We start from the raw sequence: 23,185 nt of genomic DNA on the forward strand, positions 1-23,185 counted from the left end.
CCGTCCAGCGCAACCGTTGAGCGCCTCGTTCGCAAGGAAAAAGATGCGCATCAAAAGGGGAAAGTTCAGTGAGGATAACTTTGAAAAGGATTTGAGGCTGCGTTACATGAACTAAATAATTTATTATTTAATCCATTCTGTATCGAAACAGCAAACGCTTTGATTTAACAAAGTCGTGCGACGGTAATATTATATTTCACAAAAAGTTAAATAAAAGTTTTCTGGGAGTTCCAAATAAACATAAATCGTAGTCACGGTGTGTTGTCATCAATGTCTTCATAGTTAAATTTAGAAAGAAACACAAAAACCGAAAGTATATTGAAGTTACTAAGTAGAAAGTTACTAGGACGAAGTAACTGTAACTGTAACGCGTTACATTTATTTTTAAGGAACTGTAACTGTAACTTAAATACATTTTTGACAAACTATCTGGAACAGTAACTAATTACTTTTTAAAAATAACTTACCCAAGACTGGTTAGCGCCCAATCAGAGATCGCTTTTAGAGTCAGTGCACTGTAAAAAAATAATTGTTAAAAAAAAAAATCTTGGCAGCTTTTTAGCGACAAATTATCCGTTTTCATCTGTTTCTCTGTTTCCGTAATGTTTGCTAAACATAATCTTTTCAGTTTTTTTTTCTTTGTGTAAAATGACTGACTTTCTGTTGTCGGGCCCAGTAGAAAAGAGTTTCTGGTCTTAGAAATGTAAAACAGAGGTTTTGTAGAAAAAAAAATCTGTTCTGAAAAAAAAAAAAAGTTTCAAAAAATAGTCCGTTTCTGCAGGTTGCAAGAAATGTTTTACAGCAGGAAATACCAGCGATCTGTGCCGCTGCTATTTGTCTCGTAATTCGAGCTCTAACTACACTACAATGCACTGATACATGCAAACACAGCGAAGCACAAATAACAGCAACACAACCGTTAAACCAATGACGCACCTTCCTCTACGAATGCCATGTTCACCCGATCGCTATATATGGCAGTTTTTATTTTTGAATTCGACTGGGCCGGTTACTGCGACGTTTGTCTCATAAACACTTAGAGGCTGACCAAATATTACTCCTACTTCTTCTTCTTCATCCTTCTTTTTTTTTTTTAATTTGCCGGAAAACAGTTCATGTCTTAATCCAGCCCCTTCAAAAAAGTGACAGTATTAATTCACAAAAACCGAAAAATTAACTTTTAATACTGATTTGACGAATCTTAAAAATGCAATGTTGACGCTGACTACCGCGACGATGCTATCCCATTTAACGTCACAAAAGCGGGTTATTAACGCCGCAGCGTAAACATTTCGTAGTACCCAATGTCCATTTCAAGCGCTCTCTATAAAAAACAAAATAGCAGATAACAAAATGGCGTCGTAGCACTGTCAATGCCAAGAGCTCGTGCCGGAAGACTCGCTTTCACACGCTCCGGAACAAAAACGATACAAAAGCGTTCGGAACAAAATGATCATGCGTCTATTTCGTTCTGAACGCTTTTGTTCACACAGCCCACGGTGCGTGAACGCGAGGCCGAAGCCCAACGACTTCTCCGTGACGTGTCCAGCTATTCTCTCTGACTGTACTCTGGATTAACACAGGATCGACTGCTCAAATTTTATGTACTATACCTTGTATTGCGAACAAACATTCCTCCGCATATAATTTCTTTTCACAATGGCTTTGGTCACTGATTTAATGATCATCCGTTTGGCAGGAATGAAAAAAAGTTCTGTATTTTTACAGTAATCTGACTTTGTTTACCCTGTTTATTCAACAAAACTTTTTGGGATTTGGGAAGAACATAAGCTCTGTTTTCCGGGTAACGGGACGTTTTGTAGAATGTTTATTTGGAGTAAAACGACGGTTTTTTTTTTGTAATAAAACAGTTTTTTGTTTACCGATATGTACAAGTATATTTTGACTTTTTGTTTACCAAAGAACTTGTGTTTTTTACGAATAACATGAGCCCTGTGTTTTAGTCGATAAGCTTGTCTGTGAGTTCAGCATTTTTCCTGCGGTGCTGTGCTTTCGTAAAACAAATCCGCGGGTTCTCAAAGGCAGCTACGACCCCCTTAAGGCCTGTCCAAACAGGACACTTTAGAAATCGTGAGTCGAAACAACTCCGTCAAAAGTTGTGGAAGTTGAAGCGGTTGAAGTCCGGCAGTCCGACTGACTGACGGTGGGGTTCAAACAATCGACGACAGTCGATTGTTTGAACCCCACCGAGCGAACATCAAACTTTCCTCCTCGCTTCTTTCGCCTTTCGGTGGCCTCGGTGCTCGTCAGTCTTGACGTCACACGCCACCTACCAATGGTGTGCCTGTTGCCGATCCATCTGTTTGGCCGGGCCCTTGTATCCTTGGTCATGTTCCAAAATATACTCGATCTTATACGGGTTTTGTACCTTTTTGCGTTCGAAAACTTACCCGCGTCCAGCGTCCCTCTATTTGTGTGATCACGTGACACGACCCGCCGGAGTAGCTCGTATCCATTTGGGTAACACAGCCCTTTTCTTTCCCGTTTTCGGGACTTGAAGAGCAGCTGTAGCCTTGAGTGATTGACCGACAGCCAGCAGAGCGTGTGAGTGGCTATCCGGACATACATGATGAGCACGCTAAGGCCCCCGTGAAGAGCACGAGCGAACATTGACGTATAATACTTTACCCCCCCCCCCCTTCTCCCCCCCCCTCCCCCCCAAAGAAAAGAAAAAAAAAAAAAAACGGACGGAAGCAGATTGCTGCACGATTTTGTCCAGGGGCGGATCCAGAACTCCGTTTTTTTTTTTTTTTTTTTTTTTTTTGGGGGGGGGGGGGTGTAAAATTTGTAAGGATGTTATTCTCCCATTCTTCCGTGTGCACCGGGGGGTCCACCCATGTCAAATTGCCCTCCGAGAAGGGGGAGGGGGGGTCGACATGGTTTGGGGAGGCGGCCGCCCCCGTCGCCCCCCCCCCCCCCTTCTTGGATCCGCCACTGATTTTGTCGGAGTTGTGCCGCCCGACGATTTCTGAAGTGTCCTGTTTGGACGGGCCTTACCATAGGGTTTTTGAATACCTCTTCGGCGAATGGAGGCGAACAAACAGAAAACGTGTCTTCTAGCATGCAGCCGCACAGCCTCTGCTACGCTTCACCCGGCAGATTTACACAAGCAAAAGATTTCCGCTTCTTAACTTGCGCTGCAGCGACCAAACGGAAATGAGCGATTCAGCAAATTGTCATTAAAGATCAGTGGTTCAAAATATTTGCCAAGAACCGCGCGCCTTTTGCCGCTTCGCTGCATGTGTTGGGATCGTCTGGTATTGATAGCGGTCAGCAGTAGTCAGTTGCACGCTGCGGCTCAACGGGTTTCTAGTACCCATTGCGCTTTATTTTATTTCATGTAACAGTGTCTCGCTACGAGAATAAACTCAGGTCTTTATGACAACCGTTGCACGCGGATAATAAATAGAGCTGAGCAGCGACTGAGGGACGACCTTTCAGAAGGTGCTGTCCTAAAAAAAAGTATGACACCTTCGTAGAATCTTGCAGTGCCTCGACCAAAAACATGCATGGATGTACCGGCGTCCCCTAACTAAAACGGCTTTGAAAATTAAGCTCGCACAGTAGTGACAAAATTAAGTTGGCACAGTACGCACAGTCCAACTAACTATCCGAGAATATTTGTTTTCCGGGTTGGAGACGGGGATTTCGCCTTTTGGCCGCAGAGAAGAGACAAAACATACCCGCAAGGTTTCGTTAGGGAGCCTTCATGTGCGGCCAGAGTGGTCCGGCTCCCACTGTGGAGCAGAGCGGCGGTGTTAGTACTTCCCTCTTTCAGGCATCCTTCATCGGGGGAAGTACAATGTAATTTTTATAAACACATGCACTTGTACAGAGCCTTCCGTAATTATTCTCGTCTCTCAGTTTGGTATAGAATATGTGAAAAAAAAAATCTGGCTTCCTGAATTTTTAAACAGTTTAAATAGCTAGAGGATAATCTGCCTCTGAAATTCAGCGGCACGACTCGACGCTGTGGAGGGGTAACTTATCCATTGCGGTCAGAGACTAAACCTGAGGTCTGTAACGTGCTCCGCGCTGCTGGGATTACGCGATAGCACACCTCTACGATGCTCGTCCATGTCAAAACAAGCGGAGACGCGGTTCAGATAGATGATTGGCTCAGCAGACCTAGGGCTCTAAACTCGTCGAGCACGAAGTTCGGGCCGAAGTTGACGGAGCGCACCGATGGACCTCTCACGACGATGACTTGGCGCTTTTTTCGCCGACGTCCAATCGGCGCGCTCCGCGAACTTTCGGCTCCAACTTTGTGTTCGACGAGTTTAGGGCCCCTGGATGACGTTTGCATCAAATTCAATCCCAGCGCACCGACACCTGTCCTGGAGCCGTGGATTGTTTGACTCAATGTTCTGGAATTAAAGTGGGCTAGGCAGAAATGTGGTGGTCACAGCTGGGCGAGAATTCATCACTCGATTCATGATATATGTCGGAGCCTGCTCCAGTGCGACGAGCCTGATACTACATAATTCAGATGCTCCTTTTGTGTTCATGGGACAAAGTCTACACGTCTAAAAAAAAACTCCGACAGTACAGGCGGGTGTGGAAAACTAAAACAGTCTTCAACCTATTCTTTTTCTTTCTTTCTTTTTTACCCTAGACAAGAATTTCCTTATTTGGCTAGAATATGGAACAGTGTATCACGCGTGAATTGACGGATAGCAACAGTGCCGCCAGGTGGATTATGCACAGGTGGCATTTAAAGTCCCTTGATCCTTATTTTACAAGTAACGACGACCAATACAAATGACAAAGCACATTCCTTGTAGAAAGCTCTTATCTAGGGACTATAGATAAGAGCTTTCTACAGGTAGCGACATTTTTTGAAGAGCCGACGGCATGACGGTGCAGATTTTAGGAAGCAAATGGCGGCGCACAGCAGAGGTTTGAACTGAATGCCGCCATTTTGTTCCAGCGGAATGTGCTTTGTCATTTCTATTGGTTGTCGTTACTTGTAAAAGAAGTATCAAGGGGCTTTACTTTAGTGGCGTTTTCTGCTAGAATGCGGAGAAGTCAAGAACACCCCCACCGTCACTTTCAGCCTATAGGCAACCTGCAATGCTGTTCGGTTTGGCGCCATCTAGCGACTGAAGCAAGAAATACTGGGTACCCCTGGGAGTGGCGGCTGCTTTGTTCAAACGTGAGCTATTACTCTGGTGGCGCCGCTGAGCCTAGCGTATGAAGCAAGAAATACTGGGTATCCCAGGAAGCCGTGATCGCGTAACGTGCCAGTAGAGCGGAAGCTATGGCGCTGGCGGGCCAATCGGAACAGTGATGAAGCGAAGCGTACACAATCAAAGGAAAACAAAAATGAAGGTCGGTTATGGTAGCGTTGATGCATAGCTGCCGAACAGCGTCTATTGGCGATTTTTATCGCGCGTCTTTTTACCTACTTTCACGGCTTCGTGTTTTGACCGCCAGGCGCTGTGAATATCCGATTCGCTCTGGAAGGCTGGAGTGTGAACCTGCCGCCGCAGCTTTCTGTTCTAGCCGCTCGGTGCCGTCGATTTCGCTGGAGTCCCTAAAGCGTGTTTCACATGCAGCGGTTTTGGCCCTAGAGCGGCGCGATTTCTGCCGTCGCGGCGCTCTGGCCAGCACCAGCGGTTGAGCGGCACGAGCGCCGCGACGGCAGAAATCGCGCCGCTCTAGGGCCAAAATCGCTGCATGTGAAACATAGGGAGTATTCGCTGGCAGCCATACCTGTGCGCTCTGCTTTTGAGCACGTGCTGAAAGCGAGCTTTCAGAGTTCTTTTGCAACGTGTATCCCACACCATCAAGATTACCGGTCCTAGCAGGGCATAAACGTGAGCTATAGTTCCGGATATTTCCTGTTATACTAAAGAGATTTTATACAGTGTGACGGCTGGAGAAACTCCGACTTATCATCTTTACTCTCAATGTTTGGCGATTGGTTCTTGGGCGATCGGCTGATAGCGCATTGTGATGGACTGCCGAGCGATAAGAAGATGCTCGGGATGCGACACGTCCGGAGTTTCTTTACCTCCCAGTACCTCGAGTGGAAAAACGCTTACGAGCGTATGGATGTTTCAACGTGCAGCGTATTCTTTAGTGTGCCACATTTGGCACTCTAAGAAAAGTGGGGCGCCGTCTTTCCCGCAAATTACTTGGGAGCCAATAGATCCTTTTCAAAAGTGGGTCTACCCACCGTGTGTAGAGCCAAACCTGACGTTCTAATGGCGGCACAGCCTCTTGGCACCAGCAAAAGCGAACGCGTCTTCGAAAGCATCGTATACACCAACACGCGGTGCTGACGTCACGCCACTGTGGTGGCACTGCGATGGGCAGTGCGCATGCGCAGACGCTCCACTTGACGCAAATCTGGTTCCTGCGCAGGCGCAGTGCCTACCCTCGTGTGGAAACTGCGCGTTTGCTGACACCTTGTGAGGGCTTGTCTGGACACAGCGCGTTGGCCTATTGGCGACGAGATGTTTTGATGGCACCACCTGGCGTGCGCCCTCCTGTGACGGACCTGGTAAGTGGGGCAGACGACGTGTTATGTCAAAGCGCGGAGTGGCTATGTTAGTTCCCGTCTATGCCGATTGAAAACGGTTTATATATTAAAGAAACACACAGGGGGTATGAGCGGAGCTAATTGGTTGTACATGTTTAGTGGAACCAGCTGAACTTACAGAAAATTATAGAGATAGGAGAAACGACACCCGATCCCTGGACTTAGTGGAGTATAGCCAGGATTTTTTTTTGCGGGAGGGGGAGAAGTTTCACGGCATTCCCCCCCCCCCCCCCCCCCCCCCCCCAATGACGGACGCTCACGCAAAGATTAGGGAGGCGCTGTTAAGATAAAACGGCTAAAGCTGCATTGTCATTTTTCAAAACGGAGCAGGCTTCACTTACAGGAATACGGGCGTGGTAGCTCACTGTTCTACTGTCGTCGTAGTTGCGGCTCAGCAGCTTTAAAAACTTCCACACAGCACACAACTCCCTCCGCTTTTTGAGGTAGCACTGCATTACCAACGCGTGAAGGCCAGGCAAAATACAAGGATAACTATACTGTCACAAAACATTAACCAGGGTGATTTCAGATAAGATCAACCAAAGGTTGGCTGGTCGACATTTTTAAATCAACTGATGTTTTTATATGCCATTGTATAGTGTCTGGTATAAACGAATCCACACTTAGTTTTCACCAGAAAAAAAAAGTTTGGGGAAAGGCAAAATCGTAAGTCATGAAGAGATGGACTGCTGCATTAACGCGCACTGATGGAGGGGGCACGTTTGAAAGTGAATAACTAAAAGGATACTGTAAGAAGAATTCTAATACTTTTTAAAAGCAAACTATGGGTAAAGCTTGCTTGTAATTTAAAGTAATAATATTTATTTACGTTTTATTTATTTTCTAAAAATTGCCAAACATGCCTGCTCGAACGACAAATGGCAAAATTTAGAGGCCTGTAGCTTATGAAATAATTTAATCATTATTATATAATTTACAGGTAGTATTCTACTTATATATGGCTCATATTTAAAAAATAAATCACGTATGTGAGTGATACGATAGTCGGGATATATTTAGGCAAACATGGGAAAAAATCAAACAACGAAAAATTTCGATGCGAATAAAGAAAAAGAAACACCACCATCGATTTTTTTAAAATTTAGGTACCCTGTCATACTCTATTTCGGCATTCATTTCTATTAAAACATGCTGCATTATTTTGTTGAGAAATAAGATACAACTCCCCAAAGTAGGGTCCTTTTTCGAAGCCTACACTTAGCAGTTCCTATATGAGGAGTGACTCTGAGTTCCATTTTCAGGAAATTAACACACATCTTTCATATAGTTTTATCCGGATGAGGTCACTGACAAGTGGAGCAATCGGTCACGCACTAAAAGTGAGGAGAAACTATATACAGCATTTTACATGATACAACGTACAAAGCGGTATCATATTAGAGACTAGTGATTCGAGAAAAGATGATGCAGTGTGAAGTTTTACCTTCTGGTATAATTTATATTTAAAATAAAAGAAACAACTTTACTTCCACACACAAAAACAAAGATAGAGTACTAAAATTGTTTAGGTTAGCTATGTATTTCTGGGGACAAACCATTTCAGGTGATCGGTGCCACGTACCGCGCCGGACTGTAAGAGCTTCGATACTCTCGGTGTACGAATGGATCATGGCAAGTCGAGATATTATATCCTGCGCAAGGATAACGTTTCGCGACCCTCATATGGTGATCAGATAAAGATTATAAGCTATCACCAAGTAAAATAGTACGTTAAATTCCCCGTGAATATAACTGTGCTAAATAAGATAACCCTGCATTCAAAATGAGCAGTCCTTGAGGCATCGGATTCGGCACCTTACACTAAGGCTTTCCTCGACGTACCCATTTAATAAGGTTTCTTCTAACCAGATTCGACTGTCCGTACTACATATATGTCACAGGTTCCTTCTGTTGATGACTTGCACTGCCACCACGCGTGCCAAGACTGAATGCTAGGAGAGGCGCGCACCGTCAGCCACTCTTTTTTTATTTTTTGACGATGCCGAACAAGCTTATTTTCGTGCAGATACGCAAGATGCACCCATTTTCTCAGAAAGAACGCTCACCATTGTCCTGTCCGTCTTAATTGCGCTTATTGAACGTTCTTTCAGGTTGTTCAACATGGCCTGGTGCTTCACGAGGCTTGTGGGCAGTCATTCTGTGCAAACTGGTGAAGCTGGTAGCGATTCCTAAAATGACTTACGTACGTCACGTGCGAGTATACCGCAACGTTGTCTTCAACCCACTCTTTCGCTTTTTCTAGAGCCAAGCACATGAGCGCAACTTCGTCACACAGGTCCTCACTGATGATAGCAACGCTGTTTGTAGATTTTCTTGTCGTCACTACACATGTAAATATCGTCACTTTTTTTTTCTTTAGTGGTATGCTTTAACTTTGCCACGAAGCACGATAGTCCAGTTTTCAGCAAAGTCAAAATGAAAGACAATTCGCTCCGACGCGCGCCCCCGATGGCCTTCCTTTGCGACGTCACGAGAAGAGCGCTACGGTCTTATTTCTAGAAGGTGTTGGCTGTTGGGCTTATGTTTGTATGTGCCGTGTATGCGTATGCGCTCAGCTGATGCTTGTGGTATGTGTAATGTATCTACATGTGTGTATAATAAAGGTGCCAAAAAAGCCCGAAGCGTACAATGATGGCGTGAGCAAATAAAATATTTTTGTAGCACATAAATTGGGCGGTATCGATAGTCCGTTTCAACTCGAGAAGGTAGGGCGAGGGTAAGACAGGCCAAGAGGAGGAGGAAGCAGACGGAACGCTAAAGAGAGAAGGGGGTTTCCCCCTCTCTTCTCCAGCGTTCCGTCTGCTCCCTCCTTTCCGGCCTTCTTACCCTCGCCCTACCATCTTGAGGCGCCGAGGCTCCAAGTACTCTATAGATATACGTGCAATATCTGGTGGGTGCTCAGACGACACTGCCAGTACAAAATTGAAATTCTCGACCCCCGGCTGATACTCAGCCGACGCTCTAAGTACTCCACAGATATACGCGCGATATCGAGCAGGTGCTCAGACGACACGCCAGGTCGATTGTCATACGCGATGCCCGGTGGATACTCAGCCGACGCTTCAAGTACTCTAGGGATATACCGGCGATGTCCGGCGGGTACTCCGACAACTCGAATGACATTGGATTAACACACGATGTCCGGCGTGCAGTCAGCCGAAGCTCTATAGATATACTCGGTGTCCGGTGGGTACCCAGCCTGACGGTAGCGGTACTCCAGTGATATTCTGCTGGCACTTCCCCGCTTTTGAAACGATATTTTCTAGACATCGTGTGGATGGGAAGAACCGTATATTCGGAGTATTTGCCAACAATATTGTATAGATACTCGCATAATATCCTTGTGCCGCTTGGGAATGCTCCCGCGTTGCATGCGGCTGCTTTTCATCGTAGATCGCTTTATCTTGCGTTTGTCGGATATGGTTGTGAAATATCCAACTTTCAACCGCTACATGAGCGACTTTTAAGAAAGTCTCAAAATTCAATGTTTTTTTCTTGTTTTGTTTTTTTATAAGGTTGCCCGATCTTTATGTTGTAAGCACAATCTCTTCATCCTCTGCGATATGAAGTTCCTCTAGTGTAAGAGACTGGCCTTTTGGGCAGTGATAACAGTCTCCTTAAATACACAGACGTGTTAGTGGGTCGCACAGAAATGCTGAGTTCACTTCACCAGTGTTGAATGTTGAGCCTGTAACGTTCCCTAGAGCGGCAATACAAAGGTAATAATTGGCGCAGCGCACACACACACGCACACTTCCTGGTGTGGAATATATTTGACCCATCTAGGGCGCAAGGAATAAAGTTTCGTTATCACAACGCCGGAAACAGGATGCTTGCCTTTGTACACACGAAACGCGTGTCAGGAAGCGCTTTGGCACAAACGTTTTCTCCCCGTTGAGCATGACAGAGATGACGTCCTTCTGGTTGAGACCTTGGCGCGAAGATTGTAGCTCGTCTTTCGTGAAATACTCTAGGGCAGCAGACAGGTTCTCTGGGCTCCCCTTGCACCTCCTGTAAGGATCCGGCTCATACCACACGCCATGTGGTATGAGCCGAGGGGAGGGAGAGGGAGGGAGGGGGGATGGGGGGTCGACTTCCTCCTCCTCCCCCTGCCTACGCCACGGGCTGGGCTACCAGCTACACTTTAAAAAAAGTTTGTGCGTCTACTTTAACGCACAACACTCGGAGAGCCAATCACCGCAACTTACGGAAGCATCTCAGCGAATGACAATGCCGAAACATATGTTTAGACCGAAAAACGCAGTCTGAGTTGTGAAATGCAGGCGTGACGTTTTGCATCGCTTAATGTCACAACTCAGACTGCATGTTTTGGTCTAAACATATGTTTCGGCATCGTCATTCGCTGAGCTGCCTCCGCACGTTGGGGTGATTGGCTCTCAGAGTGTTTTGCAGAAAAATAGACGCACGTTTTTTTTTTTTTTTTTTTTTTTAGAGTGGTATACAATACAACACTCTCCTTTGCAGCGTGAGCAGCTTTCCTCACGTCGTTATTGCGTCACCGCCCGTACGGAGGGAGCGCTGACGTCACTACGGGTTTCGGCACCCGTATTTGTATTACGGGCCTGTCTGAACCGGGCTTAAGCCCGGTTCAAACAGGCCCGTAATCTACCCCGTGTTTAACAGGCCCGTAACTGTTTAACAGGCCCGTAATTTACCCCGTGTTTGCTGTCGTTTGTGACCAATGAAGTGTCATGCCGAATTAGTGTTTAATCGCGCAGCAAATACAATGCGAGCCGCTCTGGCCGCCCGCTTCATACAGTCTATCCAGAACATGTTTTAGTGGCGCACTCTCGAGCCGTCGACACGGAGTGTGGCAGCCGTGAGCGCTCGATGAGCTCACTACTCCTACTCTAATTCACAGCCACTCAAGCCAAGGCCAACGACGTCATGAAGGAGATTATTTATTGCTTGTTTTGGTAATATTAATTTGCTTATAACTTTTAACATAAAGCGAAATTTGAGAAAAGAAAAGTTTCATTAAGTTACTACGTTCAGTGCGCTCAGGTTCAGTGCAAATTAAAAACCAGTCAAAAACTTGTTGCAGGGCCCCTGAAAAACCCTAAAAAAAAAAAAAAAAAAAAACAGTGTGGTTGGGACACGCGTGTCAAAAAATTCAGTTTACAAAAAAAAAAAAGAAATATATATATATATATATATATATATATATATATATATATATATATATATATATATATATATATATAATTTTAGAGCAATATTGACGGCGCGAGATGCGATTTAGTCGGTAGTCACCTCCTTTCCCCTTGTTGTCTCAGCATTTCGGGCGCGTGGAGGAGAGGTGGATCAGCTACGCCTTTCTGTTGAGGTGGAAAGAGCGAATGACCATTCTGTGACGTCATCGACTTTGCGCCCAAAATTTAAAATAAATTTAGCGCCGTCAATATCACTCTAATATTTTTTGTGCGTAAAATTAATTTGCTGACACGCGTGTCCCAACCAGACTGTCAAAAAAAAAAAAAAATTAGTGGCGTTTTAAAGACGAAGTTTTAGCGCCCTCCATGTGTTTTTCAGTATGATCGCTCACCAGCTCACCTGCGCAATTACCCTTGTTTCTGTAAAAAATGAGGTCCCGCATCAATTCTTCAACTTCAAGTTCAAGTCACGCTTGCATTGCTTAATGTTACAACTCAAACAGCGTTTTTTGGTCTAAACATATGTTTCGGCACAGTTATTCGCTGAGCTGCCTCCGTAAGTTGCGGTGATTGGCTCCCCCAGTGTTGTGCGGGAAAGCAGACGCACGGGATTTTTTTAGGGTGTATTTATTAAACCTACCGCACATGAAGGCACCCTAATTAAACCTACGCTTCTTCTTCTAGTGGTGTTGCTACGGCTATGGCTAAGTCCTCTTTTTCTTCTGTTTCGTTCGAACGAAACAGAAGAAAAAGAATATATAGCAAGAGCTCTAGCAACATCAGTAGAAGAAGAAGCGGATGTTTAAGGGGCCATGACTTAAATTTTGGGCTGGGATAAATGATTTTAAATTGGGACTTTACTAATCGCATATCGTTCAGTTGGCCAAAAGAAAGGGGGTAGAAAGTCGAAAGCCAGCTTTTCGGTACAAACATTTGAAAATATAGCGGACTATTTTGTACGTATCCTTCGAAAGCTTTCTCCCTTTTCACTATGATACATCCGCGGTTCCCAAAGCGCGTCAGCGGTGCCAACCTGACGTCAGCAGAGCCCAGCTCACGCATTGGACACGAGAACTGCGTCACTCGGACGTATGCGCTCGTCAACAATAAATTCGTCGACGAATATTTGGATTCGCGTTCGTGGCCAATGAGTGCCTTGACGGAACTTATTGTCACTGGGGAATGACAAGTTCTATGGTGTACCTCGCTACTATGAAGTAGCGAGGTACAAGTTAGAGCATAACACCACATTTCGTGAGGCCAAAAGTGCTGTGCATGCCAAAAGACAGGCAAACAAAACAACGGATTCAAACAACATACAAGAATCTAGCGCCTCCGCCAACAATACTCTGCCTCTGACTGCTCAAGACTTTCCCCCTCTCGAAGACGTGGAGAGCACGCCTGCAAATCTGGTCACCGATAAATGTACCGCAACAACTACAGTACCAGTTCCTAGGAAACCTTCGTTTTGGGACAAACCACACATCAAAAACATCACTTCACATAAGACCTCCAACGTGCACATGACGGGACCCAACCAAGAAAGCGGAACAAAGACTGACTCTGTGTTTAAAGCCATAATCCCACTTATGTTCACTGCTCTTCGCAAGATACTGTCCACAACGTCACAGACATCAACACTTCATCAAGTGATCAAAGCCGTCCTCACATTAGAACCCATTATTGCAATGCTATGCTAAAGCGTTTCCAAGAAACCCTCACTTGTCAGCACAGATATTTTCTTCACTGTAACTCAAAAGCTAAATGGCATAGAACAGATGAGTCAGATCATATTGAAACTGAGTCTGTTGCAATGGAGTGGAAGGAACCCTGTTCATCACAAGCCCTCTACATCACAAGCCCTCTACCATTCGCCTGCCCACACCAACTCATCCACGATGGGAGATATTAATAAGAGGACTACCAAGCATCTTCAACCCCTCTGCTGCTCAGTTTTTCAATGGAACTGTAACGGATTGAGAACGCGACTCCCTGAGCTCCGCAAACACCTATTGGACAACGCCTACAATGCAGTAGCTCTCCAAGAACCAAGAATGTCAGCCGGCGACATGCGCATTGCGGATCATGTAGTGTACGCCAGCAAACCACATGTGGCAAGAGGGTTTCCGCGGGCAGCACTACTAGTGCGTCGAGAGTTGCCACAAAGTGAGGTGGACCTCAATGATTTATGCACTGAGAGTGCGGAGTTCGTGGCGGTGACGGTGGAATGGAGAAGACGTCCACTCACCATCGTCTCGGTATACGTGGCCCCTAACGCACCCTGGGACACCCATGTACTTGCGGACATTCGAGTCCGAGCCTAGGGAGACCTTATAGTAGCCGGAGACTTCAATGCGCAATCGGAGTCTTGGGGAGACAAGCAAGACTCCCCACGGGGACGGGAGCTACAGGCAACGGTCGAAGCACTTGACCTGAGGAACATCACAAGTGGGAGCCAGACGTTTATCCGCCCTGGAGTGACGGGAAGCGTGATTGATCTCACCTTCACAACTTGGTCCCTGAGGCTCAGTGCAACCCCTCAGGCGGACAGCTGGGGGAGTGATCACCTTCCAATTGTCATTGGAAGACCGCCGAAAGTCCGCCTTAGGACTTGCCAGATAGTCGACTGGGACCACTACAGGACACTGCTTGGAGAAGCACTAGAGGGGGGATTTCCCTTCAATTCAGAAACACTGTCGCGCGTCCTCAAAGAAGCCACTCGTGAAGTCAGCGTGCCATTAACACGTCCTAACCCTGACCTCGAATGGCTTAAACTCCGAGCGAGAAGACGGCGAGCCCAGCGAAAGTCATGGGTCACCGGAAAACCGGAGGATACCCTGGCCTATAGGCGACTGGATGCCAGATTCAGGAAACACGGAAAGAAACTGGCGCGCCGACAATGGCGTCTCAAGTGTAGTACTCTAGACAGGCCATCCGGAGGAAGCCGGGCTTGGAGGATGTCGAGAACACTGGCGGGCCGCCCGATTCCCCGAAACCCAGTCCTAGGAATGGCCGTGGCCATGAACCTCCGACCAACGGACATGGTAGAACTCCTCGCGGATACTTTCACTAAAGTTCCGCTGGTACCGACAGTGGGACCACCCCCCGAAAATTGGGACAAGTTCCGTCATCCCACGGCACCTCTGATGCAACAACCGGACACCGACTTTACTCTGCACGAGCTGCAGTACGTCCTTGATTCCCTTCCCAGACACCGCGCGTCACCAGGACCAGATGGAGTCACCAACCAGGCCCTGAGAAACGTCAACGAGTCGGCACTCCCAGCGATGCTAGCTCTCATCAACAAAGTCTGGAGGACAGCTGAGCTGCCAGACGCTTGGAGGGTAGCAACAACGATACCACTGCTGAAGCCCGGCAAGCCCCAAGACCAGCTAACCTCATACAGGCCTATCTCCTTGGGAAAGTGATGGAGCGTATGGTGCTACGCCGTCTTGTTTACCACCTAGAAGGGGCAAGGGCTTTACCGGACTGTTTTTTGGGATTCCGGCACCATCGAAGCACAGTAGATGCAATGGGAGATATCGTCAGCTCACTGGAAGAGGCAAAAGCGCAGGGTTGGTCTGCGGTGGCCGTCTTTCTGGACGTCCGCAAAGCCTTTGATGCCCTCCCCCACAAGGCCGTCATATCAGCTCTACGCCGTTTCGGGGTGAACGAACGACCACTGAAATACATTTGTGCGTTTCTTAGTGAACGCACCATGTGTGTAAAGGCAGGCAACGCGGTGAGCAACCCCCGGAAAATCATCCGAGGAGTTCCCCAAGGGAGCGTTGTTAGCCCGCTACTCTTTGCTCTGGCCATCGCGTCACTCCCAGCGGCGGCAAGGGTTGGAGAAGAGCCGGCGTACCCTATCAGCATGGCCGTCTATGCAGACGACGTGGCACTCTGGTTCACTGCCCCCAGCTACAGAAGGCAACGTATGGTATGCGCTGTCCAGCGAGCCCTGACAAATGCAGTGTATCGTCTCCACCAACTGGGCTTGGCAATATCAGCCGAAAAAACGATTGCGCTGTGCTACGCTCCAAAGAGGCCAAGCAAGTTCATGCCCACACTATGCATTGGGGACACTCCAGTGAAACTGGCGAAAACGGCCACATATCTTGGCGTCACGTTGGACTCAAAGCTATCCTGGGGCCCAGCAATGAGGGAAGTTCTTCAAAAGATGCGAACCCATACAAACATCCTCCGGATGCTCGGCGGAACTACTTGGGGAACCTCATCTCACATGATGCTGCAACTGTATAGGGGGCTCATCCTGGCCCTTCCATTGTACGCCATACCTTTCGCCACACTGAGTGCCAACCAGCTCAAAAACCTTGAACAAGCGCAACGCGTGGCACTCAGGATTTGCCTCGGAGTTCCCCGCACAGCCTCGTCTCGACATACGCTCACAGAATCCAGGATTAACTCTGTAGAGAACATCATGCAAGAACGGGCGCTGGGTCATCTGACTCGAATGAGCAACTGCGACTCGACCATCACGCTCCTAATGAGGATCGCCGAGCGCGCTGAATCAAGACTAGGAGCGCACCTCTGCACTCTTGGTGACATAGCTGGCACACCAGGACCACTCGCTCCACTCCCAGAGTTGCACAAAGATCCCCACCCCCTGCGGATCAGCTTACATATCCCTGGACTGCGTTCCAAGAAGAACGTAGCAGTGGTCGTAGCAAGGCAGCTCACGGAAGACCACTTAGTTACCCAGTACGATGGGTGGACCCGAGTGTACACCGACGGATCGGTGGACCCCTCCGGAGGCACAGCAACAGCAGCGGCTTTCTTCGAGGCAGCAGCTGTGGGTACCAGTGAGCGCCTGGATCACCAGGCATCCTCCACCACGGCAGAGCTAGCAGCCATACGGCTCGCCCTCTGGGGTATTCGGACAGGCTGCACACAGGCTTTACGCTGGGTCATCCTGAGCGACTCAAGATCAGCCCTCGAGCTGCTATCTAGGCTCGAACGGGCAACGCCCCTGGCCCGTTCAATCGCGCAGGATGCGGTCGAGCTTCAGCAAGAAGGCAACAACATTGCCTTCCAATGGCTCCCGAGCCACTGTGGCATTAGAGGCAATGAAGTCGTTGATTTTCTAGCGGTGCGGGCTCACAAGGACCCCGAGTGCCCGCTTTCAACCGTTCCCCGCTTCTCAGACGCAAAACTCCTTGTGAGAAGAGCCATCGCCCTACAGCACCCAGACCCCGTAGTGGTGGCGGGTGCCTTCCCAGCTCGGGTACCGCGCGGCTTCGACCGCCAAACTGCCGCAGTAATGCACAGATTACGGACCGGAAGCGCCTTCACCCCGGCGTGGGTAAGTCGCTTCAGACTCAGTGTTGACCCCATATGCCAGACCTGCGAGGAAATGGCCGACGCCGAACATCTCCTCCTGCACTGCAGTGATCACGAAGAGGAGCGCACCAACCTCCGTGATGCTTTTTCCCGCCTAGGGCTACCTAGTACCAACTTGGAAGAACTCCTGCGTCCAAGAGCCTCACGAGCTACTACGGACAAGGCACTCAAAAGTGTAGTCAGCTTCCTGAGGAGCGCGGAACTCCTCGAGATCCTCTAGGACTCCCAAGAGATCTGGGTTGCTTGCGGCTCCTGGGGCTCTTGGAGATCTTACATCCAGAGGTTTTCGGGAGTTCCAGGAGTCGCGAGTCAACACTCTGAAGAAATGCTCTTCCCCCTTCCCCCTTTCTCCTCCTCTACCTCTTTTTCCCTTAATTCCCTTTCCCATCGACAGTGACAAGTGCGCCCAGAGCGTAACTAACAACAACGTCGATTTCCTAATAAACATCGCTTCAACAACAATTCTATGGTGTGCATAAAAAGCACGGTGGAACCTAGGAGTCATCGCACCGGTGCCGAAGGAATGTTGCGACCACGTGATTTCACAATTCGCATTTGAGTTGAGGTTTAAAGCTAAGGAGGAAGAAGTAGGAAAATCGTCTCATGACCCCTTTAATAATTAGTTGGTAGTCCAGCGATCGGGTGACTTTTATCCTATCTCTATAATTTTCTGTAAGTTCAGCTGGCTCCAGTAAACATAAAGAAACGCTTATGACATTGTTGTGAGTGATCTTTCTAATGAATGACAGTGCCTCGAAGTTGCTTTTTATATTAAAAAAACAAACACAAAACTTTAAAAACTAAAAAGAAAGGAAAAAAAAAAAAGCCTGGAGCTTTACATTACAGCTTACGCGGCATGCGTCAGGGCTATTCACAGCCTCTCTGATTCTGGCTTTGTCGGATCTGTGGAGGCTGCTGTAGAAAAAGATTCTACATTCACCAGAGTAAATGACGTGCTGTCTTCTTAGCTGTGCACGCGCGCACAGTTATGCTGCGAAGCGCCGCACACCTGTTTTAGCTACATTGAGCTTGCCGAGACCGACGCTTTTATTCAAGTGTGACACGACAGTTTCTAACGAGCAAATGCTCGTCAACAACTGACGCTTAGCCCCTCCCGCATCGAATACGTGGTAAAGAAGTTTGTCATATCACGACTTCTGCTCGAAAGAAAAGCAGAAATTTTCATAACTTCTTAAATTTTCGGCTATGGCCCGGCAAATTCAGGCGACAGATTAGTTTGTTCTATCCAATTTTTACTAATAATTGTGTACAAATTTAACATCGCTCGCAGAGAAGCGCATCACGCATAATGCACAATTCTTGGGGTCCACAAAATGAAACATACAAACGGTAGTAATTCATAGACCTTATTTTTTGGGATGATGAGGTGTCACCGAATTATTAGATTTAACAGACTTCAATCGCGAGGGAGTCTCGCACGTTTCGCGTCAACTGGGTGAATAAGTTGGGATTTAGTTGAAACGACTTTGGAAACCAGTCGAAGCTTCTTCTTGCCAGTTACTGTTTTGAGGAAATATTTGTTTACTGGTTTACAAAATTCAAAAGGGAACCAACTTGGAAAGTTCCAAGTTGTTAGAAAGACCAGCACTCAGAGAATGCGTTGGAATCAACAGGATACGTGGAATCGCTGTCACTGAAGTATTTACTACACACGCGAGAGGTTCTTGAATTTCGCTTTCCTATTTTCAGTATGATGAGTCATTCCTTTTTCACTTTTATTTTGTCTGAATCAAAGGGCTGAATATTCTATTTTCATCATCCAGCTTTTCGTACTGTGGTAGAGAACAGCACACCACCATCCCAGCACTTGGACACCTCAGCGCCAGAAGTGTTTCTCAGCGCGATTCCCCGTGCCACGGTTTTCAAGCTTTGGTCAATCGTCCTCCTACAAATATCACTTCACCAAATAAATGCAACGCGCGAATCACGCTTTGCCGCGCTTTACCCAAACAGCGCATGAAGCGAGCTGAGAAGCCGAAGGATCCAAGATCTGTGCGATCTGTCCCAGTCTGTCCTACCCTTGACGTCACAAACGATGATGATGATAGCTAAAGAAGCGCCCCCTCTAGTTCGCGCACGCCGCCAATAGAGCAGAAGACGGGAATTCTGCCAACATTGTGGCGTCCCGGCCACCAGCTACCCTCGTGTTTGGAAGGACCGCGATCCACGGCTTCTCGGACACCCACGCCCCAGGCTCCTTTGTGGAATGGACTCATCCGAACACCACCGTGAACGCGGAACAGGAGCTCATTTACTTGTCACTCATCGACTCTAAAGTCGATGAGTGATACCTAAATAGGAGTGATCCTGGGAAAGTGGCGGCCATTGCCTTCCCTGCCTGCTAGCCGGACACAAATACTGGCATACAGATGACCAAATTTCGCAATATTGGTCTCAGTTGCCATGGCAATCGCCATTTCGGTTCATTCAAATCTTCGAAGCTTCGGAAGGGTCGTTATGATCCAGTCGCACCAAGGTCGCTATGGAGCATCACCGTACCGAAAGCGTTCCTGGCCCATATAAGCGTCTTTGGCGCTGTGCATGCAAGCCACTTATCAAGCATGCTGAACTCCACATATCTCTTACAATGGTTTTGTTGTACTTGCTTATTGAAAGACAGGAAAAGTATACTTCTCAATGCCCCCAAGCACCGGCACCACATATGGTGGCGGTGCGAAGATGTAAGCTTGTTTCGCCGGTGTGTGGATAACGAAATCTCAGTATTCCATAAACGTCTCTATAAAGCCACCCGTCACCAGTGGATTTCGATCGGCTCACCAAGAATGGAGAGGTCAAGAATAAACTGCTGATTCCATGAACCGAAATGGCGACCATGGGGAACTTGGCGCTACTTTCCCAAGATCCAGTGACATTAATTGACTTCATACGATACTTCAGGTTTGGTATACTCTGTTTCATACTTAGTGTACAATGATGCCAAAGCTGCTGGCGCGAGCATGGGGTTTGAGCTCGCAGATCATTTGCACACGTTCTCGTACAAACGAAACCATAGTTGAAGCCACGCGCTCGCGCCAGTACCAGAGCGGTATATATACAGTGAGTTTGGCCATATATTGGAAGGTATAGGAGGCAAATGAGGTGGCGCCATTGGCTGAAAGCGGGCTGGCGTGTTCCAGGGCGTCTTTAGAAATTCGAATGTGGCCTACCAGAAACCGGAAATAATACCCTGGCGGTGGTCGCGAGAAACTAAATTAATAAGGGCGTCGGAGTAACTCTCGGTGAATGAATATGTGGCGCACGTGTTGTGATGTTTCAATCACGGTCATCCAAAATCATGATGGAAGAGCGCGGCTAGCGGAGCGAATGACATAATCCGTACGCCAGGCGCCGAGGGCCGGGAATCTGCCGTCCGAGCGGTCACACTCTGTCCGAGCAAAACAGAGGTCGAGCGGCACATTCGTTTCTTACATCTTTCTGCATGATCATAATGGAAACATCACGTGCACCCTATTTTCAGCCATGAAGAGTTACTACATTTCACCCTTATGCTCTTATTAAAATTGTTTCTCGTTACCACCACTAGGGGATTCTTTTCGGCTTCTGGTTCGGCAAGAGAGCATGCCAAGCCCTCTCTCTGCGTCTGGTGCGCGCCCTGGCTCTGCCCGCTCCTCCTATTGACCAAACTCTCTCTATACACGGCTCTAGCTAATAGCTATAACCGCGTAATTACGAAATCTTATCACCATCACCCATCACTTCCCCCCTCCTCCCTCCCTTACCTCCCTGCCTACCCTGAGGCCCCTAGCTAGAAGGCAGGTGTCTAATAAACGTATGATGATGATGATTCTAATATCTTGGTCCTTTTACGTCGCCTTTGATTCACAATGTCGAGGGTGCTTGATATAGCTGGTTTCGTTCTCCTATCCCCGCCATTAGAGTGGAAGGAATGGAGCTTTTGAGACATCCACTAGGCGGCTCTTACATTGAAACAGGGTCTATTGCTGCAATCACATGGATAGATCTTGGCGAATGACAAGGCTGACAGTGTGTTCAAACCTAAAAGGGACTGTCTGCGCTCTAGCACTGAACATGCATGACATACGTTTCACTTTGCTCGGTGCAACAGCTCAAACTGCCTAGAACGAGAGTGGACAAGGCCTTCAGTATTGGCGGCGAGATATTTTGGTTGCGCCCTCCTATGGTTACCTCTCGTGTCGTCATTACCTCGCGAACAGCAAGTTTGATGGTGTTTCTAATTATAATGGTGGAAGCTTCAAATCATTGCTCTCTCAAAGCAACGCTGCAAACACCACCGAAATTAAAGTTGTTATTTAGTCATATTTCCGTCGATGATAAATCCTTTGCTGATGTCATCGTCAGCATTCGGCCAATCGTGGCAGGCCGACCACAGTGATGCCATCGATCGCTCGCGTCGCCAAAATGTCCAATGTAAATAATAATTGGGTTGTGCGTGTGTTTATACAGCCTAGAACTTGGTCTGCCTCAACGGGCGACGATTCTCCCAGCTGTAGATGAGCAATTTAGCCAGTGCGGTACAACCGCTAGCCTGGGGTCTTTAAGGTGCACCACGCAGTAGTGATACACGACCGCACGCCGGTACGATGCCTATCCAGATCGAAACGGGCCGGGGTGGAGATAGGTCCAATTAGAGCCACTAAATAAGCTACGCTTAGAGTATCGGCACTCCGTTCCTCGACATTGTTGTGGGCGCCGCCATTTTGGCTCGTATGCAGAACAGACGCAACGGCCGATCGTCATGATTCAAAAGTGCGACTTTCTCAGCATTAGATTCGGTGTTAGGAAGGTCATGTAATATTGCTTTGCTTTGTCGCGAACGGTTTAAACATTTGTGGAGGGCGGAAAAGCATTTCCTGTGATTTCAGATAAAGCTTCAGATAACTGGCAACCATGATTTTAAGACACAATATGGCCAAGTGTCGTTACTCTGAAGCGTAGCTTATTTAGTGGCACTAGGTCCAATGTTAACCGGCTATCGACAACGTTCAGCCCGGTACACACGGCACCCTTTGCTTACGTTGCATTATGTTACAAGAGCTTACATCTGCTTGCACCAAGAGTCACCTAGACAGCGGTGCTTCGTATGAAACGTGGCAGCCCATTCAAGGGGCGCCTTACACGCGGCTTACGAAGCGCAGATGTTCTGGTGACTCATAACTAGAGTTCCGTGTTTTCGGAGTTTATTTTTCGTCAAATTTGGAGGGTGTTTTTCGGAGTTTATTTTTGTTTGATACCCAATTTTCTGAAATTCGGAGTTTAAAAGACCTCTGACACGCCAAAAAAAATTTTTTTTTTCATGCTAGGTGTTGAAATGGCATGTCAGGACATTACAAAAAAATTGTTTCACTAAAGAGTTGCGTAACATAAAAGTAGGAGGCCGAATTCAAAGTTCCCACCAGTGCACTGTGACGTAACAGTGTACCGCAAGGTGTCGGGGCGGTAAGAAGGGAGGCATCGACCTACGTCACTAAAAGTGGGTTCGCAGGAAGTCACGTGAGTTTCACTCCTCATGCTCTCCGCGACCGTGCCTAAGACTTTTTTTTTCTACTCTTTGTACGGGCGATTGTAGAAAACGAAGTTTCAGTTCCACTAGCTCTTTATCGCTGCACCGTTGACTAGTTTGCGTGCTGTAAAAGTTGAGGACGAAGAGTCAGTGGATCGACGTGATGGAGGTCAGTGATGAAAGCGTTGCGAGTACAAGCCAGTGTACGAGTGTATGCGATCAGTCCGATGATACAGAGCTATACTGGGCGCAAAAGAAGCTATCAAGTCTTAAAAAAAAAAAAATTTAGAACGCTCGCTGAAATTAGGATTGCTTGCGTACGACACGCCCAATTGCATTGCTGAAGGTTCGGACACCGAGGTCGTCGAATCATCGTATACTCTCCAGGCTGAAGATGCCTGCCGTCCCTCGGAAATGCATGCGGTGTGGTCTCTTCTTCAGTTGCTGAAATACCGGGACAGTCCCTCACACAGCACCTTCTAGGCATTGTAGTTGATCACGTCAATTCACTGACTTCTCTTCTTCTACCTTTACAGC

The 23,185-nt window shown here is 47.4% G+C and overlaps 1 protein-coding gene across 1 annotated transcript; it reads left to right on the forward strand.

Annotated features, from left to right (window-relative positions):
- Positions 1–14,771: 14,771 nt before the first annotated feature.
- On the forward strand, positions 14,772–17,344 carry LOC120836630. Its single transcript, XM_040205635.2, has 2 exons — positions 14,772–14,950; positions 15,283–17,344. The coding sequence occupies exons 1-2, from the start codon at positions 14,772–14,774 to the stop codon at positions 17,342–17,344; spliced, it is 2,241 nt and encodes a 746-aa protein (XP_040061569.2).
- Positions 17,345–23,185: the final 5,841 nt, after the last annotated feature.

The sequence above is a fragment of the Ixodes scapularis genome, unplaced genomic scaffold (assembly GCF_016920785.2).
Source record: "Ixodes scapularis isolate PalLabHiFi unplaced genomic scaffold, ASM1692078v2 PGA_scaffold9__187_contigs__length_104089568, whole genome shotgun sequence".
Lineage (NCBI taxonomy): Eukaryota > Metazoa > Arthropoda > Arachnida > Ixodida > Ixodidae > Ixodes > Ixodes scapularis.

Bases quoted from the DNA above. Each gene is read 5' to 3' on its own strand.
- LOC120836630 (XM_040205635.2), top strand. From the start codon at position 14,772: ATGGCCGTGGCCATGAACCTCCGACCAACGGACATGGTAGAACTCCTC. The intron at 14,951-15,282 runs GTACGTCCTTGA...GCACCATCGAAG, and splicing joins TTTACTCTGCACGAGCTGCA to CACAGTAGATGCAATGGGAG.